General features: G+C 42.8%; 1 protein-coding gene across 3 annotated transcripts in view; it reads left to right on the top strand.

The window, feature by feature from the left end:
* LOC143923367 (uncharacterized) overlaps positions 1-25397 on the top strand; it is a 43882-nt gene that overhangs the window by 6667 nt on the left and 11818 nt on the right. For 2 of the 3 annotated variants that reach the window (XM_077446989.1, XM_077446991.1), the window contains 6 exons: positions 6106-6249; positions 11665-11930; positions 12009-12131; positions 14238-14415; positions 17987-18148; positions 21968-21982. In XM_077446989.1, coding sequence (XP_077303115.1) covers positions 6106-6249; positions 11665-11930; positions 12009-12131; positions 14238-14415; positions 17987-18148; positions 21968-21982 — 888 coding nt within the window. The remainder of the gene's footprint in view (positions 1-6105; positions 6250-11664; positions 11931-12008; positions 12132-14237; positions 14416-17986; positions 18149-21967; positions 21983-25397) is intronic. The other variant, XM_077446990.1, reaches the window with a different exon arrangement.

Genomic DNA, 25397 nt, shown 5'->3' with positions numbered 1-25397 from the left:
TTTGTATATAATGTATATACTGTATATACTGCAGCCCAGGGACGGAATGTGGCCCTTTGCTTGCTTTTATCAGGCCCTTGGGACATTATATCCCTCACTGTCACCAACAGTAGGGCATAGTTGTTCCTAAACAAACTTTCAGGAATATATACAATATGAAATACTGAATCTAAACCTGAACCCAGCGCTCCTATGAACCAGCACACTGTTATCAATTAGCCCTATGAAAAGCTCTCTCCTCTTTAGTGCTTGGCAACTGTTATATATCCAAAGACTATGCTACACAATGTGGTTGACCCTACGAATCAAACACTACGCCCTTGTACACACAGTCGGAGATTCCGACAACCAAATCTGTCGGATTTTGTCCATCAGATTTTGTCCGAAACTATTGTATACACACGGTCGGACGAAGTTCTCGGAAATTCCGATCGTTCACAACGTGATGACGTTATTTCGTTACGATGGGACTATGCTCAGGCTAGTAGCCAATAGCTTTGATGTAGGAGTTTGATCTGAGCATGCGTGGCACTTTGTCCGATCGGAATTCTCTACACATGATCGGAGTATGTCCGATCGGAGCATTTTGGCAGAAAATATTTCCGACAAGTTGGAAAATTTGGTCCGACGGATATTCCAACGGAAACAGTCCGATGCAGACCACACACAGTCGGAATATCCGACAAAACGCTCCGATCAGACACATTCCGTCGGAATCTCCGACCCTGTGTACAAGGGCTAACAGCACCCTATTGTACACTCTGAATGATTCCTCCGATCATTATTATGTTTACCAAACCAACTACTCTTATGATGACAATGTAAATCACAACATGATTGACACTTTTAAAATATCAACAATAAATAACAATACAAATAAAACAGAGAGTAGAGAGATGTAAAGATAGAGTGAAATCTTCCCCCCGTGAAGTTGTATTCCAAGAGCAGTAGATGCCTGTCCTACACCGTCATCGTTTCCACCAATGTGTGTACCCACATAAATGGCCGCTTACCGGAGCACCACTGCAAAAGGGCCTGTATATACTGAATCTTTCGGTGTAGCTGATTCTTCAATCCTCCTCACTCCTCCGTTCTCTAACATAATCTCCTCATTATACGTGAGCATGTAAAAATACAAGGGGACTGGTATAGTGTTATACCCTTTATTAAAATTGCCCTCTCCCCCCTTTTTACATAATGCACTTACATATATTCATATTCAAATAGCTTAAAATCATGTCAACAATGCACCACGAACATCTCACCGCCGACCGATCTTTCCTTTGAACTGTCTGCTGGTAGAGTCCCGGGGGTTCGTTTGCTGTTGCCGATCTTACAAGTCGCGTGACCACGCTCTGACACGTTTCGTGATTACGTCTTCAGAGAGCATAGTTCCTGCCACAGACACCAACAATGGGACACTAGTCCTCTCACTGACAATGACGATGAAACACTATTCCTCCCATTGATATCCCATTGATATCAGTGATGGGGCACTATTCCTAGCACTGATAGAAATGATGGGGCACTATTCCTAGCACTGATAGACATGATGGGGCACTATTCCTAGCACTGATAGAAATGATGGGGCACTATTCCTAGCATTGATAGAAATGATGGGGCACTATTCCTCCCACTGATTCCAATGATTGGGTACTACCCCCCCATTGACACCAAAAATGGGGCACTATTCCCCCCACTGACACCAATAATGGGGCACTATTCTTCACCTTATTATCGATGATGAGACATTGTCTTCCTCCACTGGCCACAGTCCCGGCCCCCCCTCTAACGTTTGAAGGACAGTAAAATGGCCCTTTGTTTACAAGGTTTGGAGACCCCTGGTTTACAGTATACTCATACAGGTTATATTGAGAAGGGAGTAATGTCACAATGTTCCATGTTACACCCTAAATATAGATAAAAAAAAAAATATATATATATATATATATATATATATATATAGTATATGAATATGGGATAAACATGAAATAATGTTGGAAAGGTGGAACCAGCCTTTACCAGGATCAGCTACAGGGCTTCCTGCCATGCTGAAGTGTTGGGCAGATCTCCTCCTAGTTGTCCTACATGAAAAATAAAAATCGTCAAAGAAAATTTGTGAATACACGTTTTTAATATTTTTATTAAAGGTTTTTAGAGAATGTGTGATGCTATGTTTGTGTACTTTCTTTTGTTCTATAGTGTTTATAAAAAATTTTATTGGAGGAAGTTGCAAAGCCATGTGTATTAGGAAGGAACAAAGCCATGGATACTGTGTATTAGGAAGGAACAAAGCCATGGATATTGTATATGAGGAAGGAACAAAGCCATGGATACTGTGTATATGGAAGGAACAAAGCCATGGATATTGTATATGAGGAAGGAACAAAGCCATGGATATTGTATATAAGGAAGGAACAAGGCCATGGATACTGTTTATTAGGAAGGAACAAGGCCATGGATACCGTGTAATACAAATACGAAAGATATATTCCAAACTTTCCCTGCACCAAGACTGAACCATTTCTTCCCATCCATGGTCACCAGCTGCTTCCTGGACTGATTTACTGGCTCAGAGATGACACAGTCATGGTCACAAATGTCTTAGCCCTTGTACACACAGTCGGACATTCCGACGGAAAATGTCAGATCGGACTGTGTTTTCAGATAATCCGACAGTGTGTGGGCTCCATCGGACTGTTTCCATCGGAATATCCGACGGACCAAGTTTTCCAGCTTGGCTATAAAACTTTCCGACAACATGATCCGATCGGACTTTGTCCGATCATGTGTAGAGAATTCCGATCGGACAAAGTGCCATGCATGCTCAGATCAAATTCCTACACCAAAGCTATTGGCTAGTAGCCTGAACGTAGTCCCGTCGTAACGAAATAACGTCATCACGTTCTAAACGATCGGACATTCCGACAACTTTGTCCGACCGTGTGTATGCAACAGTTTCTGAGAAAATCCGTTGGACAAAATCCGTCGGATGAAATCCGACGGATTTGGTTGTCGGAATGTCCAACTGTGTGTACAGGGGCTAAGAGCCCTTTCACACTGCGCCACCTAGGGCATCAGCGGTAAAGCGGCACTATTTTTAGCACCGCTTCACCGCCGTTTTAGCGGCGCTATTCGGCTGCTGGGCAGGACGGTTTTAACCCCCTGCTAGCAGCCAAAAAGTGGTTGAATCTGCCCGCAAAACGCCACCGGAGCAGCGTTTTGCCAGCGGTATCGCATCGTTGCCCCATTGATCTCAATGGGGAGCAGCGGTGGAGGAGCGGTGAGTTCACCGCTTCTTCAACGCTCCAAAGAAGCTGCTGGCAGGACTTTTTCTGACGCCCTGCCATCACACCGCTCCAGTGTGAAAGCCCTCGGGGTGAATGGAGCAGCTGTTTTAGGGCGTCTTGCGGGGGGCTATTTTTAATGCTATTGCGCCTGCAAAATGTCCTCAGTGTGAAAGGGGTCTAACACTGATCAGCCCCTGCGGCAGTCCCTTACATAGTTACATAGTTAGTCAGGTTGAAAAAAGACACAAGTCCATCCAGTTCAACCTTAAAAACAAATAAATAAAATAAAAAATCATCGTACAATCCAAATACCCAATTTTATGCCCACAATTGATCCAGAGGAAGGCAAAAAAAAACCCCAGCAGAGCATGCTCCAATTTGCTACAGCAGGGGAAAAAAATTCCTTCCTGATCCCCCAAGAGGCGATCGGATTTTCCCTGGATCAACTTTACCTATGCTTTAACTTATGCTTGTTACAAAGTTACAATTTTGCAGTCTGATCACTGGGGGGGAGGGGAGACTGAGGAAATGCCTCCTCCTGCCTGCACCTAGTGACATCACCTCAGCCTAGGCAAAGTCACTGATTAGAGCATGTTTTTTTCTTTTTTAATGGTAACAAGTAGTGTTTATACTAAAAACAAAATGTGCATATTATATTTATTTATTTATTTATTTATTGCAGATATTTTCATGGCGCCATCATCTTATGTAGTACTTTCCATCTATTGTACATTCACCCCAGGCCCTTCCCCCAAGGAGCTTACAATCTAATATCCCTACCTCACATGCATACACATTCTAGGGACAACTAATCTATGAGAATGTCTCATGCTGGTAGAATAACTGTCCCTGGAATGTGTATGCATGTGAGGTATGGGTTTTAGATTGTAAGCTCTTGCCCTGCAGCATTAAGGTCATCAGCTCAAATCCCAACGATGGTGCTACCTGCATGGACTAACTAGCACTAAACAGAAGGAGAGAGACACGATACGGGTCTGGATGCTGCTCATCCGTAGACATGCTTCCCCCCCTTCTTCCTTCCCCCACCTTCCCCTGCCCCCCATCCCCTGTCTTTCATCCGAAGTTTACCCTTGTCCCCTCGTCCTCCAGGATCTCTACCTGATCCTCTTTGCGTAATCTGTCTTCCTAGGAGGGCTGAGGAGTTGGAGAGTAGAGTGTACTCCCGGTAGATTCTGCCTACCACACCGTACTTGATGACCTCCATCCGGATGGAGGGGGCCAGGTCACTGAGAGGACCTCACCATGCACAGTGTGTTCCTAGTTGGGGTGCAGGTGAGGCCCAGTAGGTTATTGACATATTGATTCCATACATGACATATATATGGGGGCGGAACTAGAGGAGTTAGTCTAGAGTATTAGGATCTTAGTATTCTGCTGTCCTCTAAGTAACCTTTTATTTGACTTTTGGCTATGTAACATCTCTCCAACACATGTAACAAGGTATCTGTTATGTTTTACGTTCTCTGTTAATTTAATAAAAAATCTTTGAAAGTAAACAGAAGGAGAGGACCCCAAAGACATTATCATGAGAACGTCTTTGGGGTCCTCTCCTTCTGTTTAGTGCTAGTTAGTCCATGCAGGTAGCACCATCGTTGGGATTTGAGCTGATGACCTTAGTGCTGCAAGGCAAGAGCTTACAATCTAAAACCCATACTTCACATGCATACACATTCCAGGGACAGTTATCCTACCAGCATGTCTTTGGAGTCCTCTCCTCCTGTTAAGTGCTGGTTAGTTTATACAGGTAGCTCCATGGTTGGGATTTGAGGTAATGGAACTTAGTTCTGCAAGGCAAGAGTGCTAACCAATAAGCAGGGCTGGACTGGGACAAAAATTTGGCCCTGGACTTCATTCAGACTGGGCCACTTTAATTTTGCAAACACGCACAAAAACAATATATATATATATATATATATATATATATATATATATATATATATATATATATATATATATATACTGTTGGGGAGTGGGGTGGAGGACACAGAGGGACAGTGTGGGTGGTGGAGGACACAGGGGGACACTGTGGGGGGGTGGGGTGGAGGACACAGTTGAACACCGTGGGGGGTGGAGGACACAGTTGGACATAGTGGGCGGTGGAGGACACAGGGGGTGGAGGACACAGAGGGACAGAATGGGGGGTGGAGGACATAGTGGGGGTGGAGAACACAGGGGGACACAGTGGGGGGTAGATGACACAGTGTGGGGGGAGGACACAGTGGGGGGTGGAGGACACAGGGGGACACAGTGGGGGGTAGAGGACACAGTGGGGGGTGGAGGACACAGTGGGGGGTGGAGGACACAGTGAGGGGTGGAGGACATAGTGGGGGGTGGAGGACACAGTTTGGGTGGAGGACACAGTGGGGGGTGGAGGACACAGTGGGGGGATAGAGGATACAGTGAGGGTAGAGGACAGAGGGGGAGAGCGTGGGGAGTGGAGGACAGAGGGGGACAGCATGGGGTGGAACAGGAGAGTATCATGGGGCCTCCTATGATCCTGTTGGAGCCATTACTTTGACAGGCTGTCACTCAAAGTGGCCCACTGAGCCATCGGCCCACCAGGAAACTCCCGGTAGTCCCAATGGCCAGTACATGCCTGCCAATAAGCTACTGTGCTTTTAGAAGATACCCGGCAAGCTAACCAATAAAATGTGGTCTTACAGAAATTCTGTATGGAGGTGCAACACCTGAACTTACCAAGATAAAGTGTAAATTATTTTACCAGTAATTCTGATTGCATACTATAGAAAATGTTCATTAGCAATTGTTTCCATGTAATCATTTTATTTTACAGAAGGGACCTCCCTTACCGTACTGATAGAAGAATGTATGACCTATTTTGGTTTCACATATTACTTTGAACCAGTCCTGAATTATATATCGGCGAGATTTCCCTGTGTTACCCGACAATACACTTCTATCCTCCTAAACTATACAGGTAAATGCAAATCCAGGTCTTTGATTGATAACACATTTCATACATAATCATTACTTCCTCAAAGATTTGGTATTGATTATATCTTTCCCACAGGTTTTATTTCCCAAAGAAATATCTGTAGCCCAGATTATTCCACCCCTCCCCCCCTTACATCTATTGTTCTGTGTTGTATGGAACTACTTTGGGTTATTATTGTTCAGTTTTATGCAGACATCTAACAGCAGTTTTGGGCCACTACAATTTGTTTACTATGTGATTTGGTTTCTCCGTCTGTCCTCCCTTCCTATTTAGTGCTAGTTTATTTATTCCTAGCTAGACCCCTCATTTCTACCATGTTCCATCAGAGTCAGGAGTCTGCGGGGCCTTAAAGTGGTTGTAAACCCTTATGCCGTGTACACACGACCGGACTTTTCAAGGGACTAGGTTCGACGGTCTTTATGACGGACTTTCGGCGGAGTTCTGACATACTTTCCGAATGAACGGACTTGGCCACACACAATCACACCAAAGTCCGACGGATTTGAACGTGGTGACGTACGTCTGGACTCAAATAAGGGAGTTCATAGCCAGTAGCCAATAGCTGCCCTAGTGTCAGTTTTTGTCCGTCGGACTAGCATACACATGAGCGTATTTCTCGGTAGGAACTGGGTCCGGCAGAGTTCCGGCGGAAAAATTTGAAACATGTTCCATTTCTAAAGTCTGTCGGATTTTTGCAAATCAAAAGTCCGCTGCAGCCCACACACGATCGAATGGTCTGCCGGAATCGTTCCGTCGGACCTTTGATGTCGAAAAGTCCGGTCGTGTGTAGGCGGCATTACAAACCACTTTGACCTACAGGTAAGTCTAGATCAAGGCTTACCTGTAGGTCCAAGAAATATCTCCTAAACCTGAGCAGGCCGCTGCTAACGACGATATGCCGCTAGTGACGGCTCCTGTGCGCATGCGCGGGAGTGACGACATACTAGCTCATTATGCCTTTGCCTCGCAGGGTGCATTTTTTTATTTTTTTTTGATTGGCTTTACTTCCTCTTTAAGCTCTCGACTGGAGCGTGACTTGTCTTTCCTGCCACTCCAGTTCTTGTGTTTAGCGATTGGAATTGTCATAGTTCTGCATAATTGCATTTGCTGTGAGTCTCACCTCAATCTGATCCTGTGGCCAAGCAGGGTAAACATATTATATACAAGGGTGGCACAACCTTGAGTACGTTCTTATTTAGTGCCCAAAAACATAACGATTAATAAAGTCCTAAAAAGCACAGCTGTGGCCAATGGGGACGCTTTAGACTGCTATGACTTCTTTGCAGAATTATTTTAATTCAGCCACATTGGAGGGTTTTCCAGCATGAACGGCCTGTGTAAGGTCATGATACAGCATCTCAATTGGAGTCCGGCTTTGACTAGGCCACTGCAAAACCTAAATTTTGCTTTCTTTAAACCATTTGGAGGTGGATTTGCTGTTGTGTTTCAGATCATTGCCCTGCTGCATAATCCAAATGCACTTGAGCTTGAGGTCACAGACTGATGGCCAGACATTCTCCTTCAGGTCTGGTATGGATTTTAAGGGAAACCCCACACCAAAATTGAAAAAAAAATGGCGTGGGGATCACCCCAAAAACCCATACCATACCAGACCCTTATCCCAGCATACAACACAGGTAAAGGGGGGAGGGACAAGAGAGCGTCCCCCCTCCTGAATGGTACTAAGCCACATGCCCTCAACATGGGGAGGGTGGTTTGGGGTCCCCCCAAAGCACTTTTTCCCCATGTTGATGAGGAGAAGGGCCTCATCTCCACAACCCTTGCCTGGTGGTTGTGGGGGTCTGCGGACCCTTATCTCAGAATGCAATGCAGGAAAAGGGGGGCGAGAGAGCATCCTCTCTTCTGAATCGGACCAGGCCACATGCATGGGATAGGGTGAGCCTTAGGATACTTCAAATAACTTCTAAAAAACAGTAATGGAGGACTCTGACTTTGATCTGCTCCTTCAGGGTGAAAACCACCCTCTTTAATTTGAAGGATAAATAGGTTTCAAACTGGGACTTCTCAACAGGAGTATAGTCCTGAATGTACTGCTTGAGCTCTCCCAAATAGTTTAAAGAAAATCTCTGGAGTCCAAATGGCAAGTACTCACTGTGCCCTGAATACTTTGCTACTTTCTGTAGTATTAGTCAGGTTGTGTACTTTTTGCCTGTCATCTGGTTCCTTGGAAAAGCCTTTCTGAATGCTTTCAGGAGGCTAGGCCAGAACTCCCCAAGCCCAAACAGGAGGCGGGACCCCCAAAAAGTATTCTTAAAGCGGAGGTCCACCCTAAAGTGGACCTTCTGCTCATTGGAATCCTCCCCCCCTCCGGCGCCACAATTGGCACCTTTCAGGGGGGAGGGGGTTGCAGGTACCTGTACAGTACAGGTATCTGCACCCACTTCCGGCGTAGATTCTGCAGAAGGTACGCCCCTTTCTGCAGAATCTACATTCCTTTCCGAAAGTCCCCCGCTGCCTGCTGGGAAACACATGGATCCCAGAGACAGCGGGGACCATCCTTATTGCGCAGCGCGACTCGCGCATGCGCAGTAGGGAACCGGGAAATGAAGCCGAAAGGCTCCACTTCCTGATTCCCATACCCAAGATGGCAGCGGCAGCACCCGAGAGACGACCGAGAGATCGGCTTCGGGTGCCAACATCGGGCAGGTAAGTTTCACTATTTTAAAAGTCAGCAGCTGCAGTATTTGTAGCTGTGGGCTTTTAAAAAAAAAAAAACACGGACTCCCGGCGGACTCCCGCTTTAAAGAGGAACTGCAGTCTGCTCACATAATTTGTAATAAAAGCATCTTTGCCATTCTGAAGTTTCCCTCCAACCACTTTGCATATTATTTTTTATATATACTGTGATTCTGTACTTGTCAAATAGGCTGCAGACATTTCCCTCCACTAAGTCTAGCTGCATCCATTTTAACTGTGGGCAGCTAAAGCTGCTGTCTGTTTACTTCCTGGATTTACACAGACACACAGAGGCACACCTCCAGCTCTGCAGCTCTCAATGGCCCTCTTATGACGCATCCCCCCTCCCTTACTGGCAAACTCTCACGAGAGTGAGAGAAAGAGCTGCGCATGCTGTGCTAGCTGTGCCTAGGCTAATGACCAGACAAGAAAGAGGAAGTGGGCTGTATAAGGTATTTACTGGCATAAAAAAAGTTTTACTATACAAAGTTAAAACAACAAGGACAGAAGATTTAATAGATGGAAAGTAAAAAAAAAAAAAATGACTGAAGAGCCACTTTAAGTGTTGCAGGTGGCTTTACAGGGATACCTCAATCATCAGGCTGGGTTTTACTTCCCCAGGCACAAGAGAAAGCTGTTCAAAGCCTATTGTACCCCCATCAGTCTCCTGCTGGTCACTCACCTGACTAAGATTGACTGCAGAGGCATAAATATGCAGGCCAGGGTCCAACTCTCCCACTCAATATATCCCAAGGTGCAGTGGGATGAAGGGGGAATTAACTAAATCTGCACTAGCAGAACCTAGAGGCGACCTAAACCACTGATTGCTACTCTCCCTGATTACCAGGATACCAAAAACAAAATTTACCTATCACTAGTGCCTACTGAGGGGTGCTACAAACGTGTGTTTATTAAAGAGTTAACCAGTTCCCGACCAGCGCACACCGATGTACGTCGGCGGAATGGCACGGGCAGGCAAATGGGCGTACCTGTATGTCTCTTTAAATTTGCCGACCTGCCATCAGGAGCGCGCCGCCGGTGGCGCGCTCCCGTGCTGGTCGGGACCCCCGTGAGTCCGGTCGCGGGTCCCGTGGACTCGATTGCAGCGGGCTTATCCCCGATCGTCTCACGGGGCGGCCGAAAGAAGAAATGCCGTTGAAAACAGCATTTCTCCATTCTGCCTAGCAACTAGTGACGCTGATCTCTGCTCCATGTAATTGGAGCAGAGATCAGTGTTCACTAAATGAAAGCCCAGCCCCCAACAGTTAGTAACACACCCCTAGGAACACTTAACCCCTACATTGCTACCCACTTGTTAACCCCTTCACTGCCAGTGTCATTTACATAGGAATCACTGCATTTATATAGCAGTGATGGCTGTATAAATGGCAATGGTCCCAAAAATGTGTCAAAAATGTACGATGTGTCCGCCATAATGTCGCAGTGACAATAAAAATCGCTGATCACCGCCATTACTAGTAAAAAAAAATATTAATAAAAATGCCATAAAACTATCCTTATTTTGTAAACGCTATAACTTTTGCGCAAACCAATCAATAATCGCTTTTTGCGATTTTTTTTTACCAAAAATATGTAGAAGAGTACGTATCGGCCTAAACTGAGGGAAAAAAAGTTTTTTTATATATTTTTGAGGGATATTTATTATAACAAAAAGTAAAAAACAATGCGTTTTTTTCAAAATTGTCGCTCTATTTTTGTTTATAGCGCAAAAAATAAAAACCGCAGAGATGATCAAACACCACCAGAAGAAAGCTCTATTTGTGGGAAAAAAAGGACGTCAATTTTGTTTGGGAGCCACGTCGCATGACCGCTCAATTGTCAGTTAAAGCGACGCAGTGCCGAATCGCAAAAAGTGGTCTGGTCTTTGAGCAGCAAAATGGTCCGGTCTGAAAGTGGTTAAAGTAGTAGTAAAGCCTAAAGGTTCTTTACCTTCAGTATGCAGCTCCCCCTAATACTTACCTGAGCCCGATCCAGTGATGTGCATGAAAGCAACTGCTGTCTCGGCTCTCTGCCTCCTCATTGGCTCAGAGACAACAATGGGGCTTGGGAGTGAGCATGCATGAGCGCCCCCCTAACAAGTGTCTTGCTATGGGGGCACGCCCCAGGGAGGGGAGGCAAGTAGGGCCGGTGAGGGACCTGAGAAAAAAAGGGTCGGAACTGCTCTGTGCAAAACCCTTGCACAGAGCAGGTAAGTATGACAGGTTTGTTGTATAAACAAAATGAAGCCTTTAGTATCACTTTAAGCTGCTTGTGGATGGTCCAAGTCAGCAGGTGACCATGGTGTCTGGACAGATTGGTTATAAGGAGATATGTCAATGCGTAATGTGGCATTTGAGACATAACACAGATGCTGACAACCTCAGCTCCTGGGCTTAGTGCTGGATGTACGGGGTTACTGACAGACAATGTTTCCATCCTACATGCTGGGTAGGACCTGGAGGATCTGCTAAGTCTGTGTATTATTTTAAAAAGGTGCTTGTAGGAATAGCCAGTGTCCCTGTATTGTTATAAAATGGTACCTGGGACTCAAGTGGTTTAACAACCAGATACTTAACATAAACTTTTCTGTAAAATCTTTAACAAAGCTGCTTAAAGCTTGCCAAAAGCCTTTGTAATGTTTTACAACTGAATAAGTACAATGACTTACTAAAAATAAAAAATCAATTGTTTTACTTTCAGAAACAAAGGAGTCAATAACCACTGACAAAAACACTTTTTTGCAAAGCTTAATAGGAGGCGATTGGCGATCTAAATTTGGTGATTTTGATTTGTATAACCAAATGGCAGAATGCAATCAGTCCCTCCTCTATGGGCTGAAGAGAGCTCTACAGATTTCCCCCGCTGAGTCCATTATTGCCATAGTTACTTCTGGCTCCATGGCGGATTACCATGACACTCAGCTCCTGTCTGAGGTTTATACATTGCTGGAGAAAAAGAAGTCCCAAGTAAGAACCTTTCAGATAAAAGCTTACATCGTCTACGTATCTCTAACCCATGGGTAAATCTTTGATCTTTCTCTGCAGGTACATTTTGTGTGGCACTTTGGGTTTTGTGCCGTGAACGATGACCAAAAAGATATATTCAATAAGTTGTCATTTCTTAGTTTTGGAGAATTTATCAGTGCACCAAATAAACAATACTTCAAGGTAGGAAGTCGTCTTTACATGCATATTAATGAAGATTAGGACTTTGGTGTGGACAGCCTCAGAATACTTTAGAAAATACTTTCACATTTTATACAGATTCCAAATGTATGTGTTTGCAATAAGAGTGACAGAAGGTCGGGAAGGATATCAGAACAATCTTGCTTATTTATCCCTCTACTGAAGTGGGCAATTGGTCAGTTTTTCCCCAGATCATTTTTTCTTGTTCCTTTTAGATATGAAGATATTTACCCCCATTTGTCTGGGTAGTTATAATGTTTCCCAGTGGTAGCTAAAATCCTCATTTGTAGGGCAGTAATTCTTGACTTAGAATCAATGTAGTCCCAAAAGGCTTGTTCGCATGGGCCTTGCTATCTTAAGAGCAAACTGCATTTGGATCCCCCTTCAGAGAGTGTTTGACAGGCAGTGAGGAGGCAATGTATAGCATCTTCATTGCCTGTTTTAACCCCTTGAAGCTTGCCCCCAGAATATAATTCCTGCTGCAGCTGGAAAGTAATAATGGCCACAGCATGTTTACACCCCTCGCCGTTACCTCTGCAGCTAAAGGGAGAGTGATGGGGGGTTCAAAAACATGGCTTGACCACTGGGTTTTACGAGCCCCCATTACCTTATAATTAGCAGGTGTGTTGTTAACCTGCCGTTTGTTCTCCTTCAGTTGATCATTGGGCTGCCTTTCAGGTCTATTGGATAGGCTACCAATGGTCAACTGACGGGGTGCACATGGCAGTGGCAAAGACAGAGGCTTGGCACTCTCAGCCAGCACCTAAGCTGTTGCCTTACAATTAGTAGCAGCATTGTCAAATGGTCATATGTGCTCCTTTTGTTAACCATTTGTCTGCTTATCAAGTCTATTGGATAGGTTCCCAATGGTCAACTGAAGGGGTGCACATGACAGTAGCAGAGGCTCAGAAATGTAAGTCTGCACCTAAGCCATTGCCTTACAATTAGCAGTAGCATTATCAACATGCCATATGTGCTTCTTCAGTTGACCATGGGTCTGCCTATCAGGTCTATTGGTTAGGCTACCAAAGATTAATGGAAGTGCCCTAACCTGAGCTTGTTTTCAATTTTTCCTTCAGTTTCCTGCTATTGTACTCTGCATATGCTTATTGTCTCCCCATTCTCAGCTGGGCATTCCTTGGGGCCGCGACCTGGTTCCAGCTTGCTGCAAGTCCATCCCCATCATCAGGGGGCCCTGGTGAAGAAGCAGGCTGGGGCTTAGACTCCTTGCCCTGGGGAACTCTGAGTTAGTGAACTACAGGGGCTCGGTATCGCAGACTCCGGACACATGTATCATATATATCAATAAAAAACATCATCATTAAAGAACTGGGTGGTAGTCACCCCATCATCATTAAAGAATTGGGTGGTAATCACCCCCAACACATCCTATACAGGTTATTATGTAGCTAATGAACTGTATCTATATAGACATGGCAGATTAATGGATTTTGTTTTCCATACACAGAAATAATAATTAAAAAAAAAACTGCTGAGTAGTTTCTTATATGTGTTTCATAATAATCTTCATTAGGAAGATTTACTACATAACAGATTTGCTGCTCCCCACTACGAGCGTCAATGATCCCAGGGCAAGCAGAAAAAAAAAAACACCAAGGGTATGCACAAAAGGGGATGCAGAGAAAGTTACAGAACAAGGCATACACCTTATCAGCAATGACCACATGAATATGGAAAGGTAGTTTATTAAGACTGGCTGCAGGAGAATGGAGCAGCAATAATAGTCCGACAGTCCTACGAGAACAACCAGAATTGCTGGTTTCTCCACATGCAGCTGCATCCACTGACATTGACTTTTAGTTAATAAATTATACCAGAAATTGTGTGTCTAATTTTTAAAAAATTTTAATATATTAATTTTTATACAGGCTTTATATAATGTAGTGTGAACAGTTTTCTCAGAGATTTATAGTTTTTTTTTCTCCCTGGGCAGACTAGGCAGTTAAAGTAAAAACAGATTTACAACAATCAATAGCTCCTACTGCTTCATACTCAACCTCATTTTATTAATTGATTTTTTTTATGGTTGATTAAAATACTTTTTGTGATTTTTATTTTATTTTACAGTTTATTCAGTCTCTGAAATTACTTATGTCTAAACCTCTAAATTCCTCTGTGCGAATCCTGTATGTAAATGCAAGTGTTACAGACACATATACAGAAACATTCAATGTTAAAAAGTCCTTAACATTTTTACTGATTGCAAGAGATGAAACCTTCGCCCTGCAACTCACTGATCCAAAAGGTAAGATTTTTGCTGTAAAGAACTGGCTAAAAGCGATGAATGTTGTTAAAATATTATGAATTTTACGCTCCTGGGTCCCCAGATACTAAGGGCGTTATTTATATAAAGATTACATTTTTTTTTTTTAAAAATTCTTTAACCACTTACCATTTTCCTGGTCAAAGACCAGACCACTTTTTGCGATTCGGCACTGCGTCGCTTTAACTGACAATTGCGCGGTCGTGCGACGTGGCTCCCAAACAAAATTGAAGTCCTTTTTTTCCCACAAATAGAGCTTTCTTTTGGTGGTATTTGATCACCTCTGCGGTTTAAGTTTTTTGCGCTATAAACAAAAATAGAGCGACAATTTTGAAAAAAAAAACGCATTATTTTTTACTTTTTGTTATAATAAATATCCACCAAAAATACATAAAAAAAATTTTTTCCCTCAGTTTAGGCCGATACATATTCTTCTACATATTTTTGGCAAAAAAATTTGCAATAAGCGATTATTGATTGGTTTGCGCAAAAGTTATAGCGTTTACAAAATAGGGATAGTTTTATGGCATTTTTATTAATAATTTTTTATTATTTTTTTTTTTACTAGTAATGGCGGCGATCAGCGATTTTTATTGTGACTGCTACATTGCGGTGTACCCATTGGACATTTTTGATATATTTTTGGGACCATTGTCATTTATACAGTAATCAGTGCTATATAAATGCAGTGATTCCTGTGTAAATGACAGTGGCAGTGAAGGGGTTAACCAGGGGGGTGGCAGTGTAGGGGTTAAGTGTTCCTAGGGGTGTGTTACTAACTGTGGGGGGGTTGGGCTTTCATTTAGTGAACACTGATCTCTGCTCCAATCACATGGAGCAGAGATCAGCGTCACTAGTTGCTAGGCAGAATGGAGAAATGCTGTTTACATGGCATTTCCTCCATTCAGCCGTCCCGGTGAGACGATCGCGGGTATGCCCGCAGCGATCGAGTCCGCGGGACCCGTGACCGGACTCACGGGGGTCCCGACTGGCATGCGAGCACGCCGCCGGCGGCGCACGTTTGCGATGGCAGGGCGGCATTGAAGATTGGACGTACCTGTACGCCAATATGCCTGCCCGTGCCATTCTGCCAACGTACATCGCGTGCACTGGTCGGGAACCGGTTAAACAAAGATTCAATGTGAGAGTGTTTCGGCATCCACGTATAAGGCACAAATAATCCCCATAATATTGTAATATGTGTGAAATGTCACTTTCTATTTGACAAAACAATCTACCAAGAGAACACAGAATTGGAGTTTTAAGGTGCAGAAAACTCAATCAAAAGCAATATTTGCAAAAAATATAGAAAATGTTATTACATAACTATATAAAACAATTGATAAAATTCAGGCCATATCAACCCAATGGTCAAGGTACAAAAGTGTGATTGCCTCTACATGTTTCACCACATGTAGAGGCAATCACACTTTTGGCCTATTCCATTCCATTCTTTTTCTTTTCCTTTCTTTTCTTTCCTTTCCTTTTATTTTCTTCCCTATTCCATTCCATTCCATTCTTTCCTTTCCTTTTCTTTTCTTCCCTATTCCATTCCATTCCATTCTTTTCTTTTCTTTTCTTCCCTATTCCATTCCATTCCATTATTTTATTTTCTTTTCTTCCTTATTCCATTCCATTCCATTCTTTTCTTTTCTTTTCTTCCCTATTCCATTCTTTCCTTTTCTTTTCTTTTCTTTTCTTTTCTTCCCTATTTTATTCTTTTCTTTTCTTTTCTTTTCTTCTCTATTCCATTCTTTTCTTTTCTTTTCTTTTCTTCCCTATTCCATTCTTTTCTTTTCTTTTCTTTTCTTTTCTTTTCTTTTCTTTTCTTTCCTTTCCTTTCCTTTCCTTTCCTTTCCTTTTCTTTTCTTTTCTTTTCTTCCCTATTCCATTCTTTTCTTTTCTTCCCTATTCCATTCTTTTCTTTTCTTTTCTCCCTTATTCCATTTTTTTTCTTTTCTTCCCTATTCCATTCTTTTTTCTTTTCTTTTCAATTTTATTATATTCTATAAAGCAGCCTAATTAGGAAACATCATCTTTTTTTTTCACTTTTATACCTTAACATATTTATTGCAATCTGCTTCCATTTCTAATAAATGAGTATGCGGTCCAATGTCAATCATGATAAACCACACCCTGAAAACCCACAGACCTTTTACCGCTTGGATTATTTGCGGTAAAGAATGATGTGGTCCAAGGCACCAAAAGTAGTTGGCCTCCATCCCAAATTTTAGACAAAGAAAAGGGAAAGCGGTCAGCGGAACTTTAAATGAGGCCATTCGCTGTATAAAGCAAACATGTAGGATATATAACAGTATTACTTTTATGGGTTCCAACAAAAAAAAGGGGGGATTTGAGTGAGAGATGTATACCAAAAGCAGTCTTGGCAAAGAACATTTTATTATACCATGTGAAATCATGTAAAACATATTGAATATCACAAAAATGCATTTAGAGAATCGCATACACGCAGGGTATGCTGAAAACTGCATATAAATATTGACATCATGACATCATAAAGTCCTGCACAACATGGGCCACTGGAAGGGCTCAATGAAGTTAAAAAGTCTAGAGTAAGCCCTTGTACACACGATCGGACATTCCGACAACCAAATCCGTCGGATTTTGTCCGTCAGATTTTGTCCGACGGAATTTGTCCGCAACTGTTGCATACACACGGTCGGACAAAGTTGTCGGAAACAGAATGTGATCACGTTATTTCGTTACGACGGGACTACGTTCAGGCTAGTAGCCAATAGCTTTGGTGTAGGAATTTGATCTGAGCATGCGTGGCACTTTGCCCGATCGGAATTCTCTACACATGATTGGACTATGTCCTATCGGAGCATTTTGTCTGAAAATTTTACCAACAAGTTGGAAAATTTGGTCCGTCGGATACTCCGAGGGAAACAGTCCAATGGAGACCACACACAGTCGGAATATCCAACAAAACGCTCCAATCGGACACATTCCGACGGAATCTCCGACCGTGTGTACAAGGGCTTAAACAAAATACTTGAACCCGAGGGCTTTACCGCTGGATTATTTGTGCCTAAAGAAATTTTTCCTCATGTTGGCGAAATCTAATCAGCTGAGGGGCTTGGATGATGTCATTGGTCGTGATGTCACTTTGAATCAGACCCCTGATTTTTTTTTTTTTTTTACTTTTGAGACAGAGAAAGAGATTCTTCTCTACAGCCCTGGCACTCTCATTGATCAGGAAGGGCTCATTTTGGTAACTGTTTTGGTAAAATTGTGGACATACAGTAATATTTTCAACCTTTAAAATATAAGACCAGTACAATGTATCAGATATTCATGTTGGCATCATTGATGGTGGGCTTTGCTGGGGATTGACCTCCACCCTGAAATTCATCAGTTTCAAAACCTAGTTTTTGTCCTAAATTGTTTAACTGTAAAACAGTCCAGAACTCCCCGGAAAGAGGTATAGAAACTAGAGATATACAAATGTGTATATAGCATTGTTTTTAGGTTACGTATGAGTACATACGCAGTTATTTATTGATTGATTGTTTATTTCATTTCATTTTAGGAAACACAGTCAAATTTGAAAAAGTACCTTCCAAGTCTTACCGCAGACAGAAATTTTTAGATTCTGTAACTTATCATTTGGTAAAAAGTCCGGCTGCGGGAACCTGGAATCTTACTGCTCAGGGGGAAGGGTCACTTACCGTTCGAATATTAGGATTTTCTGGTAAGTTTTACTAGCTTGGAATATGAAAATAATATGACTAATGCACTAAACAATAGAATAATAGAACTTCTTTAGTTCTTTGCCCTGTCTGCTAAACCTGTCTGTCTCTTATGCCGCGTACGCGCGATCGGAATTCCGGCCAGAAAAAGACCGATGAGAGCTTTTCATCGGAAAATGCGACCGTGTGTACGCTGCATCGGAATTTAGCTGTCTGAATTCCCGCCAGCCAAAAATTGATAGCATGTTCTCAATTTTCCCAATGGAAAAACTTTCTATCGGAAATTCCAATCGTGTGTATGCAGTTCCGACACATGCCAAAAATCACGCATGCTCAGATTCAGCTACAAGACGGAAGCTATTGGCTACTGGCTATTGAACTTCCTTTTAGACATGTGCGATTCGTTTCGTACGAATCTCAAATTCGTATGAATTTCCCAAAATTCGTACGTTCGGGAGGATCCGAAATACGAATGGCCGTGCGTCCGAATTCTGTACGCAATGGTGGGTGGTGATGGTGGGAGCCCCTCATAATAAGCAGCCCCAGGAGGAAGTCAGCATAGCACAGGGATGGTGGGGGCCCCCCATAATAAGCAGCCCCAGGAGGAAGTCAGCATAGCACAGGGATGGTGGGAGCTCCTCATGAGCACAGCAGAGGTACAGCACCCGGAAGAAATCAGCACAGCACAGGGATGGTGGGAGCCCCTCATAATAAGCAGCCCCAGGAGGAGCAGGCGCAAACTGGACCAGGGGTGCATGGCAGACAATCCGCTTCTCTCTTTCTCATCTAATAAAACTTCGTATTTCGGATAGGAAATTCTTCAACGGAATTTTGTATTTCGGATAAAAACCAAACTTCCATCAGCATCGACTGTCATATTGAGGTATATTTTTGCCTTTAAATTCATCGTAACGAACGTTCATACAAATTAACAAATCTAACGGAAATTCGCATTTCACATGAAACTAAACGGAATTTCGGACACGAAATACGATGTACGAATTAATTTTAATACGAATCGTAACGGAACAGAACGAAACAAATTTATTGACGGCGCCCATGTCTACTTCCTTTTTCTAGTCTCGTCGTACGTGTTGTATGTCACCGCGTTATAAACGGTTGGAATTTGGTGTGACCGTGTGTAAGCAAGACAGCTTGAACGGAATTCATCAGAGCTTTTTCCAACGAGAATTCCGATCGCCTGTACGCGGCATTAGAGCTTGTTCACGTGTGCATTGATCTCTGAAGAGTGATCCGTGTTTGGGTCACTCTTCACAGGCAGTGAGGATGCATTGTATTGCCTCCTCCTCACTTGCTTTGACTCCTTTGTATCCCGCACTAGCACGCTACAACTGCGCGCTTTGCATATGGTTGCGGGCAGTGTTGATTTCGTAGACTATATTATGTTAGTCTACTAAATTAATATTATTATAGCCGACTAAAATACGACTAAAGCAATTCAGATGACTAAAATACAACTAGCCGGGCATTTTAGTAAAAATACTAAAATACGACTAAAGCTAAAACGACATTTTACTAAAAAGACTTTAACTAAAACTAAATTGAATTTATATAACAACGGCTGTAGTGCAGGTTGAATCTGCATCTGTAGTGCATGTTCAAACCTTAATACCATAAATAATAAGCATGTTATTAGATTTTTACTCCAGGAGTACAGAATGTTTTGGCAGTTCTAAAGAAATAATGCATTCAAAATGAACTAAACCCGTTAGATTTTAGTAGGCTAAAATGTACTGGAGGTTTTAGTCAACTAAAATACGACTAAAACTAAAACAACTCACATGACTAAAATACGACTAAAACAGCATTTTTCAAAACACTAAAATATGACTTTTTACTTAAAATATGGCATTTTAGTCATGTGATTTTAGTAGACTAAAATGTACTGGAGGTTTTAGTCGACTAAAATACGTCTAATACTAAAACAACTCAGATGACTAAAATACGACTATAACTGGATTTTAGTCAAAAGTCATGCACTTAACTGTGTCTGTAGTGCATGTTCAAACCTTAATACCATAAATAATAAGCATGTTATTAGATTTTTACTCCAGGAGTATAGAATGTTTTGACAGTTCTAAAGAAATAATGCATTCAAAATGAACTAAACCCGTTAGATTTTAGTAGGCTAAAATGTACTGGAGGTTTTAGTCGACTAAAATACGACTAAAACCAAAACAATACAGATAACTAACATACGACTAAAACTGCATTTTTCAAAACACTAAAATATGACTAAAACTTAAATGGCATTTTAGCCAAAAGACTATAACTAAAACTAAATTAAAATTGTTGAAGCAAAATAATGGACTTTAACCACTTCCATACCGAGCCTATTCTGGCACTCCTCTCCTACATGTAAAAATCATATTTTTTTGCTAGAAAATTATTCAGAACCCCCACCTCTTAAATATATATATATATATATTTTAGCAGACACCCTAGGGAATAAAATGGAGGTCATTACAACTTTTTATGTTTCACGGTATTTGCTCAACAATTTTCGAACACCTTTTTTTGGGTGAAAAATACATGAATTAAAGTATAAACAAACCAGTAAAGTTTGCCTCATTTTTTTGTATAATGTGAAAGATGATGTTACCCCCGAGTAAATAGATACCCAACATGTCACACTTTAAAATTGTGCTCGGCCTTGGAGTTAATCCAGCTCTGAGCAATCCTCTTTTATTTTTCAGTGAGATAAATCTTGACAAACAGAGAAAAACTTTGTCAAATCCTCCCCCTTGCTGTGAGTGACGGGTGATTTACATATCTTGTGCACTAGCCTAATGCCACCTACACACGATCAAACAATCCGGTGGAAAAGTCCGGCGGACTCGAGTCGCCGGACAATCCCCCTGTGTGGGGGTTCTGGCGGACTTTTTTTACCCAAAAGTCTGGCGGACTAAGAGTAGTTTTGCACCAAAATATATGGCCGTGTGTGTGATAGTCCGCCGTACTTTTGAAATGAACGGACTTTTCCCGTATGGACTTAAAGGGGAAGCCCTATGCCCGAAAAAACGGCGTGGGGGTCCCCTCCAGGTCCATATCAGACCCTTATCCAAGCATGCAACCCGGCTGCGCGGCCCCCCACCCCAAAGCACCACCCCATGTTGAGGGCACGCAGCCTGGTACGGCTCAGGAGGGGGATGCCCGCTCGTCCCCACCCCCTTTCCTGACTGGCCAGGTTGCGTGCTCGGATAAGGGTCTGATATGGACCTGGGGGGGGGCCCCCACGCCGTTTTTTCGGCGTAGGGCTTCCCCTTTAAGTCCATACCAGATGACAGGTCCAGCGACACTTCATGCGCTGGTCCCGGCTACCTGGAGCCGTGCTCAAAATGAACGGACTTTCCTCCAGTCATGTCTGTGAATGTCAGAGTTTTACAATGCCTCATGGGACGTGTAGTTCCGCAACAGCTGGAGGGCCGCAGTTTGGAGACCCCTGCACTAGAGTGACAAAGATGGCGGTGCTGGAGAGGAGGTGGAGCCAAAGCAAAAAATAAAAAGACTGAAGTTGTTCTTTTAGCAAACAACAGGCTTTATTCAGCAGGTGGTTAGGAGACAAAAGAAGAAGTGAATAAACAAAGTCTTAAAAGGTTTTGAACCCTGAAGCTCTATTCTGCAAGAAGCCGTTGCATTCTCCACCATACAGTAAAGCAGCATGTGCATAGTGTGTAAATTAGGGATTTGTTGTAATTGTTGTTATAAAATATTAATTGATATAAAATTAACGACATGCAAAATCGAAAGAGATACAAGGGAAACAATAACTAATTCTCTTATCTTCACATCTTTTTCAGGGTTGAACATTTCAGGTAAGCCTGGTGGATAATGGGTGTTGTGATCTTCATAGATGATATGGTACTTTTTTCGCAGATCAGTTTTACCTTGCAGTCCTATAGACAAGGTGACTGCTTCTACCTAGCATTGGCTGTGAAATTGAACTATTACTAATGGTCCCATTGACTGATGAGCTGTTGTTAACTGATTCTTGCACTGGTCTGGAAGCCTTAGGTGATGCCTGATTCTACCATCTGTGTGATATAGAACCTGCCTTTACCCAGCATGGCAATCAAGTTCTCTATTTAAGCTGTGCTCAGATCAGCCATCCTGGCCCGAGTAACATTTTTCCATATGTCAGCAAACCCCATACTTTGTGATCCTCTCCACTGTCTAAGCTCTTACTTGTCCCTGGAAATCTTGTATTCCATACACTCTCCAGCCCCCTGAAACCTCTGCACACTTCCTAGTATTCAGTCCCTCATTTTTTGTGTGCAGTACTGATCCACCACTCTTCATTCCAGTGACAGGCACCCCACCAGAGCCTCTTGCTCGCCTAGCTTTGGCTAGTAGTAATTGAGGTATGTCCCCGGGTGGGGGAAGCAACCAACCCATCTCAACCATCAGGCACTCTAGAGAAGGCTGCCCATTGCGTAGAGTCTGGTCCTTGATGAACCCAACCATGGTCCAGCTGTGGTCACCAGGTCTGTGACAATACAAATACAGTATATGAGGGCTGTACCAAATTTAATGAAACAGCGGGTATAACTTTTTATCAACTTACATGGGTCATTCAAATTTCACATGTTGAGAGTATTTCTTTCTCTATAGCAACTTTTTTTTAGTAGGTAAATAACGAATTCCAAGCAGAAGCAATGTGCCGTGATTGAGTTTGTGATGAAGGAGGGGTGACGGCTGTCTGACATCCACAGAAGACTACAGAATTTTTTTTTTTAAAACTTTATTTCTTTATTAAGATATTTATTTTGTTTACAAAATACATCAAAATTTAACATCCCCTCAGCCCCCCCCCCCCCTCCCATCACCTTATCAGATAAAAATATAAAAAAGGATGATTCATATCTTGGGTGGCCTAAGCCCCTGTACACACGGTCGGACATTTCGACAACCAAATCCGTCGGATTTTGTCCGTCGGATTCTGTCCGTCGGATCGTGTCCGAAACTGTTGCATACACACGGTCGGACAAAGTAGTCGAAAAATCCGATCTTTCAGAACGTGATGACGTAATTTAGTTACGATGGGACTACGTTCAGGCTAGTAGCCAATAGCTTTGATGTAGGAATTTGATCTGAGCATGGGTGGCACTTTGTCCGATCGGAATTCTCTACACATGATCGGAGTATGTCCGATCAAACCAGTTGGTCGGAAAATATTTCCAACATGTTGGAAAATTTGGTCCGACGGATATTCAGATGGAAACAGTCCGATGCATACCACACACAGTCGGATTATCTGACAACACGGTCCGATAGGACACATTCCGACGGATTCTCCGACCGTGTGTACGGGGGGCTTAGAGGGGATTGGTATCATGAGGGCCATCCTAGCTGATGTTCCATGTAATCTAGATTCCCACTCTATCACACTTCCCTCTCATCCCCATTCTCGCACACTTCCACCCTCTTCATTTGCCCTCTTACTTTAATTCTTATTGGGTCACTTTTCATCGTTAAAATATTTATTTTTCACACTATTATTATTCACATATCAATTCCACCAAGGTTTCCACATCTTGTCATATTTCTTTAAAGTCCCTTGTTTTATATATAACGCTTTCTCTTTAAGAATTACCACATTCATGCTATGTATCCATTCACTACCGGACGGAGGCGACACCAACAACCATCTTAGGGCAATCAGTTTCCTTGCCTGAAATAGGCATCTCAGGACCACCGTCTGGCCACTTCCTGGGTTTCCAACTCCTTCAACTAATCCCAGCAGACAATACTTCACCTCCATTCTGGTGGAGGTTCCAAACACCCGATCAATGGTTCCTGTCACCTCCGTCCAGTAGCGGATGAACTTCGGGCATCTCCAAAACATGTGAATCATGTCTCCCTCCATGTCCCCGCACCGGGAGCAGCTTGCAGACTACAGAATGTTTACAGAGTCATGAATACCAAGACATTGCTCTTGTCTGTGGTGTCATCTCCATAAACATTCCGTAGCCTTCTGTGAATGCTGAACAGCCTGCACCTTCTCCTCCATCAAGAACTTAATGACGGCACTTTGCTTCTGCTTGGAATCCATTATTTACCTGCTATGAAAAGAAGAAGAGTTACTATAGAGGAAGAATTACTCTACCAAAATGTGAAATTTGAATGACCTATGTAAGTTGATAAAAAAAAAAGTTATATGAGGGCTGTTCAAAAAGTCATGAAAAAGTGGACATTATTTTTTTATCAACTGATATGGGTCATTCAGATTTCACACAGTGATGGCAGTGATGGCGAACCTTGGCACCCCAGATGTTTTGGAGCTACATTTCCCATGATGCTCATGTACTCTGCAGTGTAGTTGAGCATGTTAGCCCTTGTACACACGGTCGGCGAATCCAATCAACATCCGCCTGGAAGAAAATCACCTGGCTTTTAGGAAAAAACTCAAGACCTTCCTCTTTTAGCAGATGATCAAAGCTCGCCACAGCGCCTAGAGGCGATTCAGTTCGCATTGTGCGCTATATAAGTATTTCATTCATTCATTCATTCATGTGTCCTATCAGACCGTGTCGTCGGATAATCTGACTGTGTGTGGTATGCATCGAACTGATTCCGTCGGAATATCCGTCAGACAAAATTTTCCAACATGTTGGAAATATTTCCCGACCAACTGGTTCGATCGGACATACTCCGATCATGTGTAGAGAATTTTGATCGGACCAAGTGCCACGCATGCTCAGATCAAATTCCTACATCAAAGCTATTGGCTACTAGCCTGAACGTAGTCTCATCGTAATGAAATTACGTCATCACGTTCTGAAAGATTGGATTTTTCGACAACTTAGTCCAACCGTGTGTATGCAACAGTTTCGGACAAGATTCGACGGGCAAAATCCGACGGGTTTGGTTGTCGAAATCTCCGACTGTGTGTACAAGGGGCTGAGGATGTTTAGTTCCTAAACATCTGGGATGCCAAGGTTTGTCCTCACTAATCTATAGATACTCTTCTTCTTTTCATAGCCGGTAAAAAATGGATTCAGAAGCACCATGCTGTCATTGGGTTCTTGACAAAGGAGGGTTGCAGGTTGTCCGGCATTCACAGAACGCTAAATAATGTTTACAGAGATGACACCAGAACCAAGAGCAATGTCTTGTCATTCATGACTCTTGGTAATAGTTTGCCAAGTTTTTTTGAAAAATATTTTTAAATAGATTCCAAACATGTCACGCTTTAAAATTGCGCACACTCCCGTGCAATGGCGACAAACA

The sequence above is a fragment of the Lithobates pipiens genome, unplaced genomic scaffold (genome assembly GCF_037356315.1).
Source record: "Lithobates pipiens isolate NorthernLeopardFrog02 unplaced genomic scaffold, aLitPip1_a1.2 Scaffold_22, whole genome shotgun sequence".
NCBI lineage: Eukaryota > Metazoa > Chordata > Amphibia > Anura > Ranidae > Lithobates > Lithobates pipiens.
This window is presented reverse-complemented; position numbering and strand designations above follow the sequence as displayed.